Consider the following 14,431-nt stretch of genomic DNA (forward strand, 5'->3'; position numbering starts at 1 on the left):
TTAACTAGTTTCCCTAACCTAAAGAATCCCTCGAGTCAACCATGGCTGGAATCCTGTTGGTAATCCCCAACTAGGGAATCAGTTGTTGAATGGGTAGTCACAAAATGAACATCGGATTGATTCAATGATTCTGGTCAAACTGGGTCTAACAATAGGATTTAGGCCCACAGTTGACTTCTGGGGCTGTAAATGAATCCATATGCAAACAGAGCAGTTATGTCCAAAGAGCAGTAACCCCCAACATTGCTTTTCCAGGATTCCCAAGGTTGGTAGGATTTATCTCTCGAAGATTCCCTGCAATGTCAAGTATATATGCAGCTTAGATTGCAGGATGCTAGAGCTGGACACACAGCAGTGAGCATCCACAGGGACGGCTGTATGTCGTCTGGAGTTCCCTGGGAGCCCTTGTGGCATAGTGGTTAAATGCCAGTACCGCGGCCATATCATTGTAAGTTCGATCCCAGAGGGCTCCAGGTTGACTCGGCCTTCCACCCTTTTGTAGGTCAGTAAAATGAGTACCCAGCAATTGGCTTACAGATTGTAAACCACTTAGAGAGTGGACCACTTACTTGACAATTAAGTGTTATAGAAATGTACAGTCTGCCCTCCTTATCAGCGGACTTGCCAACTGCGGATTTATCGGCAGACTTGCTATCCATGGATTTAACAAGCCCGTTTTTGTCAATGGCAGGGCATTCACACAATTGTGCTAGCAGGTGTGCATGTGCTATGCCACTATTGAAATGAATAAGACTTGAGCATGTGTGGATTTTCATTTCCACGGGGATGTGTGTGTCTGGAATGTATCCCCCGTGAATAAGGAGGTCCAACTGTAAATGATTGCTATTGCTACAGATGATACCATTGTTTTGCATTGTTTTGCATCCAGGTAGAGGGGAATAGTTGGATGCATGTCTGATGATCCTCCCATGCGCCATCAATGAGGAAATGGCCAGACTTGGGGGGGCTGTAGCTGAGCACAGGTGGGTTTCTGAGGGTTTAATAGAGAACCCAACCTGCACAGTGACTAAAGATGTAGGTTGTGATAACATAAGTCTAACTTAGGCCATTTCAAGTCACCAACAGGATGTCATTGGGAATTAGGACCCTGCTCCTAACCAATCTGAGCAAATTTTTCCTATTTATAGCATGATAGTGTGGCGTTGAATGTTCCATTGGAACAAATGCCCTATAACTTTATCTTTGTGCAGTCCCATCAGCTTTTTCTAGTTGTTCCTAGAGTATGTACGGATGTATCTCAGGATGCCTGGTGCCCATGTAACATCTAATCATTGAAGAGTAGGGGAAAAGACCTGCTGCTCCAGGGCTCCATATTTGCATTAGAGCCCTAGAGAACTTTGGAATGGAGGCATGTCTCAGTGTTAGAATGAGAGCCAACCCAGCTCAAGACCTTCCAGAATTTCACAGATGAAAGCCACGCTGCATGTGGCCAAACAACATCAGAGGGCGGTCAAGATGGCAACAAGAAGTGATGTTGTATCACTTCCTGTCACCATTTTGAGAAGAGCTGCAGAGGAAAGCAGAGATATTGGGAGGTAGTGCAGGGTTCTGTTGTGTGTTTATGTGTAGTATTTTCATGTGTTGGATGGTTTGAGGAGCTTTGGGAGACGGTTGGTGGGTTTGATGGGACCAGGGGCCATAACTTGGCCATCCAGCATTAGAGGGACCAGCAATTCCTACTAATTTGAAATGTGGAGCATGAGAAGTGTGTGGAAACCTATACTCATCCACCCAGTTCACACTTTTTTGCCTGTGGAATGGAGCCTGCAATGATGACTTTCATCTATGGATCAGTCAAAAATGAAAAAAACATAACCAAACAAAACAAAACCCAAAACCTAACCCAATCCAATCACAGATCAACCTGAAAAACTGTCCAAGAAGACTATTCATAGGTTCAGTGGGATAGTGGCAACCGGATGTATGAACTTACAACCCAGGGATGAAATTCTACCTTGGAACACATCAGATGCTGGTGTCTGCTGGTGTTTGCACATGCCAAGTATAACGTCTTTGCATCTGCTGAACTTCCAAATTCTCAGTACCAAAATGTTTGAGATTGATTCCACAGCCTCTTTTTCTGGATCAAATTATGGTGAGGGACACTCTGCAGTAAAGCTAAACCGTCTCTTAAAATCTCTCAGGGTGATGGATTCAGCAACACAAGTTTGGCTTGAACACAAGTCTCTAGGAGGACCACGCAACACATCAGTAGATGGTAGGGTTTCAGGTACATAGCCGGTTTGCCCCTTGTATATTACCAGATAAGACCGGATTTTGTCCATGAACATGCTCCATTGGAACGAAATCAATGGCTTGCTCATAAGAAGTATTTTCCCCCTCTTGAGAGCCTGAAACTCAGTTTCTCTGGTCCCAGGAGTTCTCATGAAACAACAAACAAGCATATATTCTCAAAGCAAACCCATTCCTCAATAGATAATCCATTGTTTCCATTTCTCATGAAATGAGAGTAGCCTGGATCTTGTCATTTGGGCCATGTAGCACATCCAAGCATTTTCCTCTTGATTCCCAGTCTCAAAGTATAATCATTCAACCCTTTTTTAAAAAATCAAGTGATTGGGTGGCATTATTAGCAGAAGTTGACAAGATTGGCGTGATGAAGCAGTCCAGGTGGTTCTTCAAGATGGCAGGGAGGGAACCAGCATTGTGTAATGCTCTGAGTGTTGGACTAGGACTTTGGGAGACCAGGGTTCAAATCCCCACTCACTCACTGAATGCCATGGGCACATCACACACTCTCAGCCTCAGAGGAAGGCAAGTGGCAAATCTCCTTTGAATCAATCTTGCCAAGGAAAGCCCATGATAGGTTTGCCATAAGAAGGCACATAAACACAAGCTCCAAGATGGTGACAGGATTGCATCCTGTTTGGCTTCTGACAGTAGCTGCTTTATCACACCAAAGTTGGCAACTTTTACTGACCTGCCAATGTAAAAAAAGAAGGTAATGTGCATTAGTCTTAAGGGTGACCTTTGCACGGGTCCGTGAGGGATCACAAAGATTTCTTCAGAAGGGTCTGATCTCTGGCAACCTCCCTGGATGAAGACAGCATTGCTCCCCAGGGAAGGTGATCATAAACAACTGGATGAGATGAGTTTCTTTCCTTCTTAGAGCGATGAGGAGGAAGATGGAGGCTGGCATGATCTTTCACCCCAGCACTCCATACTGAAAAACGACAACAACGAAGAGCAGTTCAGTCTCAGCTCTTGAGTGTGGGCTCAGTCCAGTTCACATGGACACCAGGAGGTATGTACTGGTGGAGGCAACCCACCCCAGGATCCAGCAACCATTCATGGTCAGCACCAAGGCTGTGTTGGAGGCATCGGATGCTAAAAGGGTGGCGTCTCGTAAGCTTTTCTCCTCGGCTGATATCTGGTGAGAGATTAAAAAGATTAAAATTATTATTTTATTTTTTTAAAAATCAACCATATTAAACACACATGAAATGATTGGTTAGATTCCAAAGGCTTTAATAAAAAGCCATGTTTTGACTTGGGTCTAGAGTGAAATGTCACTGGTGCCGACTGGGGCTCTAATGGTAAGTTATTCCATATCACGGTGCCATACCTGAGAGAGCCCTCCTCCATGAATCCCATTTTGGGAGAAATGTGAGATAATATAAATCCAATGAATGAATGAATGAATGTCCTCCCATAGTGTATTTCTCCCATGATTGGGACAGAGAGGAGATCTCCATCTTGCAGACTTCAGCCCTCAGTCTGGCGTATACATGTGCCTTAAACTGGTTTATTTTCTGACACCCCCCCCCCAACAAAAATTCCAATATATTGTGCCAAATAAAAATGCTCCATGTTGTCAGGAGTGTTTGTTGGTGCAGAATGGAGAGTCATTTCCCCAATATCTAAACCTTTAGAGCCAGGAGACCTATGCGCATGAGGCAAATCATTTCTTTTAAGTAGCTTTCAGCCTTCCCTTTCCTTGGGGGAAAAGAAAGAACCAACTGAAAAGGCAATAGACTCTCCTTCATTGTGGGATTTTTCCAACAGAGGTTAGATGGCCTCAGGTTAGTGTACTGTAGTGATGGATTTCTAGCACTGGCAGGGACTGGACTACATCACCCTTGGTGTACCTTCCACTGTGTCTCTGCCTTATGGCAACCCTATGAATGAGACATCTCCATTCTCCATCCTCAACAGACCTGTTCAGGTCTTGCAGACTTAGGGTAGGTTTGATTGAGCCCATTGACCTGTAATGCAGTATTCCTCTTCTACCTTGAAAAACATTATAGTCTTACCTAGTGAGTTATGCCTTCTCATGATATGTCCAAAGTACTACAGCCTCAGTTTAGTCACCTAGGCTTTTAGGAGGAATTGAAGCTTGATTTGCTCTAGCACCCATTTATGGATCTTTTTGGCAGTCCATGGTATCTGCAAAACTCTTCTCCAGTAGTATATCTCAAATGAGTTGATTCTCTTCCTATCAGTTTTCTTTACCATCCAGCACTCGCTATACATAGTGATGGGAAATACAGTGGCATAGACCATCCTAATTTTAGGGTTCAGTGAGAGGTCTTTGCATTTGAAGATCTCATCTAGTTCTTTCAGAGCTGCTCTTCCAAGTTGTTGTTGTGTGCCTTCAAGTTGTTTCCAAATAATAGTGACTCTCAGGTGAATTTATCATGGGGTTTTCTGGGGCTGGGAATGTGTGACTTGCCCAAGGTCTCCCAGTAGGCTTCCATGGCCGAGTGGAGAATCGAATCCTGGTCTCCAGAATTGTAGTCCAATGCTCAAACCACTACACCACACTGGCTTCCAAGCTGACCGGTCTGCAAGTCTCTGCTTGGCTGAGTTTTGCAGGTCTCTCTCTCTCTCTCTCTCTGTTGTGTGCCTTCAAGTTGTTCCCAATTTGTGTGACCCTATGTTGGCCCTATCATGGGGCTTTCTTGGCAAGATTTGTTCAGAGAAGGTTTGCCATTGCCTTCCCCTGAGGCTGTGAGCATGTGACTTGCCCAAGGTCACCCAGTGGGTTTCATGGCCGAGCGGGAATTGAACCCTGGTCTCCAGAGTCATGATCCAACACTTAAACGGCTACACCGCATTGGCTCACTGAGCTTTGCAGGTACCAATACTCTTGCTTGGCCAGCCTTCAGATGTGGTACTGTCCTCCCAGTGTTGGGGACTACAGCTCCCATCATCCCACAGCCAACATTAGGTCAGGGAAGGCTGTGGTGTCTGGAATGCACATAGCCCCATCCCTACCACAGCCATGGCTGCTGACTTCCTTGTTCGAAAGGTTTGGCTTTCTGAAAGTTGGGAGCAAGACTGTAATCCAGCAGGGAGTTTGATTTAATGCAAAATCTCCATGTTCCCTGGTCTCAGCAGAGATAGGGAGAGAGAGAGAGAGATCATGTTCCCAACAGAGCTGTAGCATCACAAGCCCCTTTCTGTGAGCTGGGAGTGGGTTTGTCAGATGCTGTTTCTTTGAAACCTTCTGTTGCTGCTGTCTAATCGGCTTAGCTCTTCTCTTATCCCACAGCTGCTGGGCCCCAGGAGGAGTTAAATACAGCTAATAAAGTTCAGCTCCAAGCATGGAAGCAGACAGAGCAGCTAAAGGAAGCAGTATTCCAGCAAGGCGGTCTGATCGGATCTGCCTTCGCAATGCGTAAATAACTTTCCAAAAGGGAAAACAAGCAAATGCACACCTAAGTTTGGGACGGGTGAGCAATCGCAGTCGGAAATCCCTGAGCTTCCCAGTTCCAAGATGTGTCTGGAAAAGAAAGGATGCCTTTCCAAAGTGCGCACACCTTGAAATACATGCAAGGAAAGATGGGAGGGAACTGTGTCCAAACACGCTGGGAAATGAGTATTAAAAATGAGTCCATTTTGCAAAAATGCAGGAAAAAAGAAGTCCTGAAATTCTGCACCAAAATTCTTTTGCAATTGTTGTGCAGAAAAAGAGAGATAAAGGGCAATCCTTGAATGCCCTGGAGTCAGGATTAGAGTGTTTTGTTGTTAATCACCCCTGAGTTAACCCGGATCCATGGAGACCCTGTGGATGGGACATCTCCAAGACCTCCTGTCCTCCACTGCTCTGCTTAGGTCCTGCAAATACAGGCCTGTGACCTCTCGGTCTATCCATCTGGCATCTGGTCCTCCTCTATTTCTGATGTCTTCTACCTTTCTTAGCATTATTATCTTTTCTAGTGAGACATGCCTTCTCATGATGTGGCCAAAGTATGGCAACCTCAATTTGATCATCTTGGCTTTCAAGGAGATTTCTGGCTTCAAGGACACATTTGTTTGTCTTTTTGGCCGTCCACGGTATCCTCAGCACTTTCCTCCAGCACCACAGCTCCAATGAGTTCATGTTCTTTTTAACCATTATTTTCATTGTCCAGCTTTTGCATCTGTACATGGTGATGAGGAATACAATGGTTTGGACAATCCTAACTTTAGTGTTCATTTGTGTATCTTTAGTCTGTAGGGTTTTGTCTAGTTCTTTCTTTCATGGCTACCCTCCACATTCCTAGTCTTCTTCTGATTTCTCGATCATTCTGATCAGTGTTTGATTTTAAGTATGGGAACTCTTTAGCATATTTAGAAAATAACCCTGGACCATTATCTAAAGTTCAGGCAAAAACCTGGAATGTATTCAATGCCTCAGTGGCATGGGAGTCAACAGTCACTGCTTCATTTTAGTGAAAACTTCCATTTTAATGTGTAAAGTGTATGTGTGTGTCTGGGTGTACACATGTGTGTATGTGTGGAGGGACAGACCAAGGGGAGCTGGTGGTTTCCATGTCAATGATGCAATCTGCTCCAGCTTCTAGTCTGAACTCTAAAGATACTAAAGATGGAACTCTTTCTCCCAGATAGTTTGAGCACCTTGGATAGCTCTGGTACAATTCTAGTCTAAGATCTGCCTCGCTGAAATGATAAAAACTAGTTACTAACTTGATGGGTTAGCTACTGATTTCAGCAAAAAGCCTACACTTGGATTCCTTGCCTACCTTGGTGGGTTGTAGCTGCTCAAAGATGTTCTCTTGGAGGGTGGCTGCCGCTTTGTTGGCGTTCCGCTCCTGTTTGCGCATCTGCGTTGTCGGAGGCGTGGAAGGGCCCAACGCGGCACTCAGGTACGTCCCATTGCCAAAGGCCTGGATGGCATTTTCTGAAGGGGAAAAAAGGAGGAGAGTTTGAGAGCCACACTTCCGTGCCTCTGCTATGAATCTCAAGACCTTGCTTAAGGTGGGATTGGATCTGAGCTGTATTTTCCTTTTATGCGGACAGGACAGAATTTTCAGTGTGTTGCCGTTGTACCTTGTGTTTCTAGTGTTGTTTTCCTTGATTGTGTATTTATTTGCATGAGACAGAGTTTTCATTGTGTTCCTGTTGCACCTCATGCTGTGTTTTGTCTTTCTGTGTGCAAATGTAGAAATAACACGGATGGTTTAAATGGAAAGAAAATGGCTGGAATCCCATTGGTGCCTTACGCACATGTAAGGTCTTTTATGGAAATGGAATTAGTGTAGTTTGACACTGCCTTACCTGTAATGGCTCCATCCTATGGAATCCTGGGATTTGTAGTTTGTTATGGCACCAGAGCTTTCTGACAGGGAAGGCTAAGTAGCTCACAGAACTACAAATACCAAAATTCTTTGAGCCCTGGATGTTAAAGTGGTGTCAAGTTGCATTAATTCTGCAGGTGTAGATGCAGCCAGAGTTGTGCATGTAGCATAGTTGTGCATAGATGTGTATTGTGCAAGGATATCTATGGGCATTTGGTATCTTGATGCAGTCCTGCCACACTGCCATTCAAGTCAAGGGTTGTGTAGCACAAGCAAGGCACAACTATTTGGGGGGTAGGAGATTATTTAGAGTTGGTTTTTACTGTGCTATGTTTTTTATTGTTATTCCATTGTTTTGTAATCCGTAGGGAGAGGCAGGAATAATAATAATAATAATAATAAAGAATTATGCTACCAGTAATATTTTCCTTCAGTCTCAACATTTCTAGATTTTCAAAAGTGAGACACTGAAAATCATTTGCACCATGAACCCTTCTGTCTTCTGTGCTCTCTTTCTCTTAGGCACTTGGCCTGCTTGTTTTCTTTGGATCCCTAAACTCTATTTTTTGTCAGTCAAGTCATAATTTATTATGGTCCATAGACCCAAAATTTAGGTATTCCATCGAAATATACAAGTTCACAAAATTCCCCACAGTAAAACAAAAGGAGAGGAAGTTGCTAAATTATAACTCAACCTCTAATTCTAATTCTAACCCTAGCTGTCCCTTTATACATAGTGGCTTCTGATCCTAGCTTCCTCACAGAGGAATTTGGCAACTGCAAGAGTGACATTTGGGCATTTATCTTCCAGCAAGAATTTTACATAAAAAAGGCCTGATCTTCCATTCATCTTACTTAATAATGGATAGATTTTGGCTTGTCGGATCTGATTGTAAAGACTACACGGTGCAGTAAAATATGTTTCATAGACTGTGTTTCTGAATGCTCAACAAGTTACAGCAATGGCAGAAATTTGGGGACTGATGGATACTTTCATTTGAGGTGGCAGAATTCTCATGTGGGGGGCAATGTCCTCTTTTTGTCCCCTTTAGTAGCGACTGCCCTGAGTGATTATGATGTTGTTGTTGATGATGATGATGATGATTATATATCCTGCCTTTTTCCCAATAGTGGGACTCAAAGCAGCTAGCAACATTGGGAGCCCAGAAACAAGCTGCTGTATTTTTATTTACTATTGAGGACCAGAATATTTGTGACTGTTCTTTCCCTCCAAGCCTTTGACAGCCAATCCAACCTAGGGCTGTCCTTTTTAATGTAGGACATGGAGCCCCCTGCTGTCTTGACAAGCTCTTTTCTTGGACAGCCGTCCGGTGATGTGAATAATTTACCAACCTTGAGGAGAAAGAGGGAGAGAATTTATAGACTTTGACACTTATTGGGGGGAAATAATTCACTCCTCCCGTTCCAGGGCCAGAGATACACATCTTGACGTATGACTCAGCTCTGTTTCCAAAGCTCCTACTGGAGACCTTCCAACATTTCTGAGGCTAAACAGAGATGGGCTAATGACATATGAGGTCCTATCCCTGGCGGTGATTTCAGGTTGCTTCCTTCTCCTAAGTATATCTAGGGTTCAAAGCTAAGACCCTATTCCGAGTCTCCAGGTTTTGTGGGTCATATCTTGGTGAGAGATGAAAGTGCAAAATCTCCAGTTTTGGTGATATCTTAGAATAATAGAGTTGGAAGAGACCTCCAAAGGCCATCCAGTTCAAGCCCATTTTGCCATCTAGGCTAAGTAAAGAGGAAGCTAACTAAAGAAATACATAGTAACCCATGGAGAGTTTTTCTACATTACAGCAATAAACTCATTAAACCTTGAATATTGGGGCAAGGTATTGCTCTGCTAGTTGAGCTAGAGATTTGCACACAGCCCCTTCCTCTTGCCTAGGGATCAGCAACCCGACACTTATGGGGAAGCCTGACTCCTTCCCACTCATTTATGGATGCTGACTGTCATTGCCATCTCATTCTCGGCTGGGGGATTCTGGGACTTGTAGTCTGAAAAAAGAAACTTTTCTATAGCTCCTCTTCACTCCATCCACTGGGGAAGGCAATGCCAATCTTGACTCATGGCAACCCTGTGATGAGACATCTCCAAGACCCCCATCTTCAACTGCTCTTGGAGATAGAGGCCCGTAACCTATCATTAAGTCCTATCCATCTGACAAGTGGTTGTTTTCTCTTTTCTACTGCCCTCCACATTTCCTATCATTATTGTTTTTTCCAGTGATTCATGTGGCCAAAGTCCAACAGCCTCAGTTTGATCATCCTGGCTTCAAGGGTATTTCAGGCTTGATCTCTCCAAGGACCCATTTGTTTTGTCAGCCCAAGGGATCCTCAGCATTTTAGAATCATAGACCTGGAAGAGACCTCAAGGGGCATCCAGTCCAACCCCTTCTGCCATGTAAGAACTCTCAGTCAAAGCATTCCCGACAGATGGCCATCCAGCCTCTGTTTAAAGACCTCCAAAGAAGGAGACTCCACTACTCTCCAAAGCAGCATCTTCCACTGTCAAACAGCCCTTGTCGGGAAGTTCTTCCTAATGTTAAGATGGAATCTCTTCTCCTCTTCTGTTGCTGTGGAACATAATCTCTGGAGCAGCAGAAAACAAGCTTGCTCCATCCTCAGTATGACATCTTCTCCAGTACCATCTCTCCAATGTGTTGATTTTCTTTCAGTCTGCTTTCTTCACTTTCTTGCATCTATCTGTACATGGTGATGGGGAATATGATGGCTTGAACTGTCCTCACTTGAGTATTCAGAGTCATGTCTTTGTATGTTAGGATCTTGTCCATTTCTTTCATCCTTGCCCTTCGCGATCTTCGCCTTCTTCTAATTTAAGAGGCTAAATGGAGCCAAGAGCCTCATAATGGCTCTGCCTTCATGCAGGAAAACTGACCCTCATCTCCCAGGCCTGAAGGCTGGCCCTTGTCAGAGAGATCTCACAATGTCCTCGCACTCGCCAGTCTCTTGCAAGGACCCTTCTTGTCAGTTCTCCTTGAGCTTTGACAGTCTCACATTCTCCTGGGAGGCTGATGGCTCTTGGCATAAGCATCCTGCCTCCTTGCAAAGATATTTCCCCCTCAAACACACGCTTGCTGCTGACATCTGCAAAGCCTTGACTGCCCACTTCATCCCCCTCCCCAGCACTCCACTTTCTGAAGGACTGAGACATCCAGTCTGGAGTAGGAAGTTTCCCTTTGGTTCCAGTCTTTCACTTGGAAATGAGAAGCCTGGGTTTGTGGCCATGCTCAGCTAAGAAGAGGGGGTCTTTCCCAGGGGAAGTTGGTAGGGAAGGGGGGCTGAACTCTGCTCTGGCTTTTAGTCAGAACTTGAAAAGACACTGCTCTTGCTGCACTGCAGAAGTCACCCAATCTGACACCACTTTAACTGCCACGGCTCAGTGCTACGGAAACCTGGGATTTGGAGTTTGTTGTGGCACAAGAGCTGAGAGAGAAGGCAAAACGGCTCACAAAAGTAGAAATCCCAGAATTCCATCGCATTGAGCCCTGGCAGTTAAAACAGGGGGCCAAACTGGATTGTTTCTGCAGTGTAGATGCAGCCTCGGTTTCTTAAATGGTTTACATTTTATGAATAGTTAAATGTGATTTTTAACTTTTGTGTTTGATATATTCTAAAACTAGAGGCAAAAGGCAGCAGTTCCCATCTGATTTTGGAAGCTATGGAGGGTCAGCTCTGGTGAGCACTTGGATGGGAGACGGCCAAGGAATGCCAGGTGCTGCAGTCAATATTTCAGAGGAAGGAACTGTCAAAAACATCTTTGAGGATTCCTTGCCTAAGAAAACCCTATGAAATCCATGAAGTTGCCGTAAGTTGACAAGTGAGTTGAAAGCACATCACACACACACACACACACACTTTAAAGCTATGTTTCTTTGTTAACTGGTGTATATTGCCTTGAGTCTCAGGCTGCATCTACACTGAAGAATTAATGCAGTTTGACACCACTTTAACTGCCATGGGCCAATGCAATGGGATTCTGGGATTCATAGCTTTGTGAGCTATTTAGCCTTCTCTGTCAGAGAGCTCTGGTGCCACAACAAACCACAAATCCAAGGATTCTGTAGGGTGCAGCAATGTTAAAGTGGTGTCAATAAATTCCACTGCCACTATTATAATCATCATCCATGGTGCTGAAGCTGTTTTGGAGTTAAGAGGAAATGCCTTGGTTCTTTCCTTGGCAGCAGCCCAGGCTTTTGCCAAACCCTGATTACCTACACCTGGCATGTTTTTGAGTTTGGTTTGTTCTGTAACCAATGGTGGCTGGTGCATGCCATGTCTGTGGAGCAGGAAATTCACTCCAGAGTTGAATGCCAATTCTAAAGGAGAGAACCAAGAACTCTCTCAAACTAGATTTGGCATCCTGATCAGTTCTTTTAATGTTTGGATTAAAATCCAGAGCAGATTATTATTATTATTATTATTATTATTATTATTATTATTATTATTATTATCCTTTATTTATAAGGCGCTGTAAATTTACACAGTGCTGTACATACAATCTTTTTAATTGGACAGTTCCCTGCCCTCAAGCTTACAATCTAAAAAGACATGACACAAAAGGAGAAGGGAAAGGTGGTGGGGAAGGGGCCTCTCTAGTAGGATAATACATATAAAATGCACTGCCCCAATGGCAAGGAAGATGTCCAGCTTCCAAAGGGCTTTTTCCCCCCTTTGTTTTCATTCTACTCTGGCGGAAGGAAGAAACTGGGAAGAGTTTAAGAACCAGTAGGTTAGTGTAGGGGCAGTTAATACACACTGGTCTCCTCCTCATAATAAATGGCTCAGCAACAGTTTTTTGTTTGTTGTTGTTCGCTGTTGTTAGCTGTTGATGCCCCCGCCTCAATCCATGCGGAGAAGTGGGTAAGAAATAATAACAATAGTAACAACAACAACAACAACAACAACATGCTTATAGGATGTTCATTTATACTTGAATAATTATACAATGGTTGTGCTATAACATCCTTTTGCTCAATACCACCATTATGCAATGAATGACATGATCTGCCAAGATACCTGTTTCTTGTCCCCTCGTGCAATTGGGAACAATGCACAGTGGCTCTTTCTGCAATCTCATGGAATCAAGTGGCACACGGAAGGCACTGATGAATTATAACACATCACCCAAGAATGTGCAGCTGCATGCGAAAGGCATACACTTGTGGGACTCTGCTCATGCAACCATGAATTGAATATCTCCGTTACACAGGGTCTGAAAAAGTACAACTGCACACTTACACAGATACACAAAACGAACAGGGTTGCGGCCAACGTTAATCACCATCAGATGCACTGTGGCAGCAAATAGCTTTCCTGTCAGTGAGATGGTGAGTACATGCTGGTTTTTTAATCTGAATGGCTTTTTAAAAAGCTATCCAAGGTGCTGAAGTTATCTTGGCGATAGGGTTCAGCACTCGGATAGCTCCACTTGCTACAGCATTATAAAAATGACTGTACAGGCAGGTCTCCACTAGCCAAAATACTCTGGGCTGCTCCAGGTGTATTCTGGCCCCCAAACTGCCTTGGATTCACCCCACTGCCTCCACAATCTGGAGCGACACTTGGTGGCTGAGGTTGAAAATGAGTTGCACAGTGTCAATCAAGTGCCTGGGCACCTCATTGCAATCTCAGAACATCTCCTTCCTGTGGCAATGGCACAGGGTGGCACAGTGGGACATGCATGTAGACAGCCGCCTGGAGGTGCTCCAGATTTTCCAGGAAAAACCAGAGCAAAAGGTCAGTTTTTATAATTCGATTTAAGGGATGGTGCCAAACTGGCCTTCTCATGTGAGGACAATCCACACTTGAATTGGGGCTCCATCCTTTGTTGTATGTAGACAGGGTGACAGGAGGGCGGGGGGAAACCAGTGTAAAAGGCTCATGTAGACATGCCCTAGGAGCCAGCATGGAGTAGTGGTTTGAGTGTTGGGCTACAACCCTAGAGACCAGAGTTCGAGTCATTGAAACCCCCTGGGTGTCCTTGGGCAAGTCACATCCTCTCAGCTTCAGAGGATGGCAATGGCAAACCCCCTCTGAACAACTCTTGCCAATGATAGGTTTGCCTTAGAATCACCATAAGTCAGAAACGACTTGAAGGCACACAAGAGCAACGACAGACATGCCCTATGATACAGGAAAAAGTCTGTTGAAAGAATCAGCCACTGCATCAGCTAATAATGGGACATGTTATGAATGGGCATCCAGCTGTACACCATTCCAATGTGATACTCACGGAGACAGATGTTCGTGGTGAAGAGGTGCAGAAAAGTCTCGCACTCCTCCTGCCTGTTGCCGCTGGCATTGCATGTACACCAGGGTGCTATGTTGGAGGTCGAGTTGTCAATGTAATTTGGGGTGATGGGACTACCTGCCAGAGGGGTCGAGGGTGGGAAAGAAGAGAATAAGAATACCTTTTAGTCAGCAGAAATGGAAGGAAAGATCAGGGGACAGCAAGCATCACGGCTTGAATTCATTGTTGCAGCTATGGATCTAGAGCCAGCATGGTTTGAGTACTAGACAAAGGACAGAGGCAACATGGATGTCAAAGAAAGCATATTTTGGTGTTGCTAATGGAATTAAAGTTTTATTTCTTGGACATTAGGACTTTTTGTTTCCCAGAACTCACATGGCCAGAAGGAGGAATGGTATGCCTGCTTAGATATTCCTCCGTATCATCTTAACTGAGAACCACCAAAACAACAGAACCATCTTAATAAAGCGCAGGCCTATTTTTTTCTTTCTCCTGTATGATTTTTAATTTGTGTGATGAAGGTACTAGGGTTGCTTCGAAAGATTGCAGCATGCATTTCAGTTGGTCCATT

The 14,431-nt window shown here is 44.3% G+C and overlaps 1 protein-coding gene across 1 annotated transcript in view; it reads right to left on the reverse strand.

Annotated features, from left to right (window-relative positions):
- Positions 1 to 2,808: 2,808 nt before the first annotated feature.
- Positions 2,809 to 14,431, reverse strand: part of GFRA4 (GDNF family receptor alpha 4) — a 168,840-nt gene continuing 157,217 nt past the window's right edge. The window contains exons 6-8 of the mRNA XM_042469129.1: positions 13,843 to 13,977; positions 7,011 to 7,168; positions 2,809 to 3,412 (exon numbers count right to left, since the gene is read on the reverse strand). Coding sequence (XP_042325063.1) covers positions 3,269 to 3,412; positions 7,011 to 7,168; positions 13,843 to 13,977 — 437 coding nt within the window. The 3' untranslated portion in view covers positions 2,809 to 3,268. The remainder of the gene's footprint in view (positions 3,413 to 7,010; positions 7,169 to 13,842; positions 13,978 to 14,431) is intronic.

Source organism: Sceloporus undulatus, chromosome 5 (assembly GCF_019175285.1).
Source record: "Sceloporus undulatus isolate JIND9_A2432 ecotype Alabama chromosome 5, SceUnd_v1.1, whole genome shotgun sequence".
NCBI classification, from domain to species: Eukaryota; Metazoa; Chordata; class Lepidosauria; order Squamata; family Phrynosomatidae; genus Sceloporus; species Sceloporus undulatus.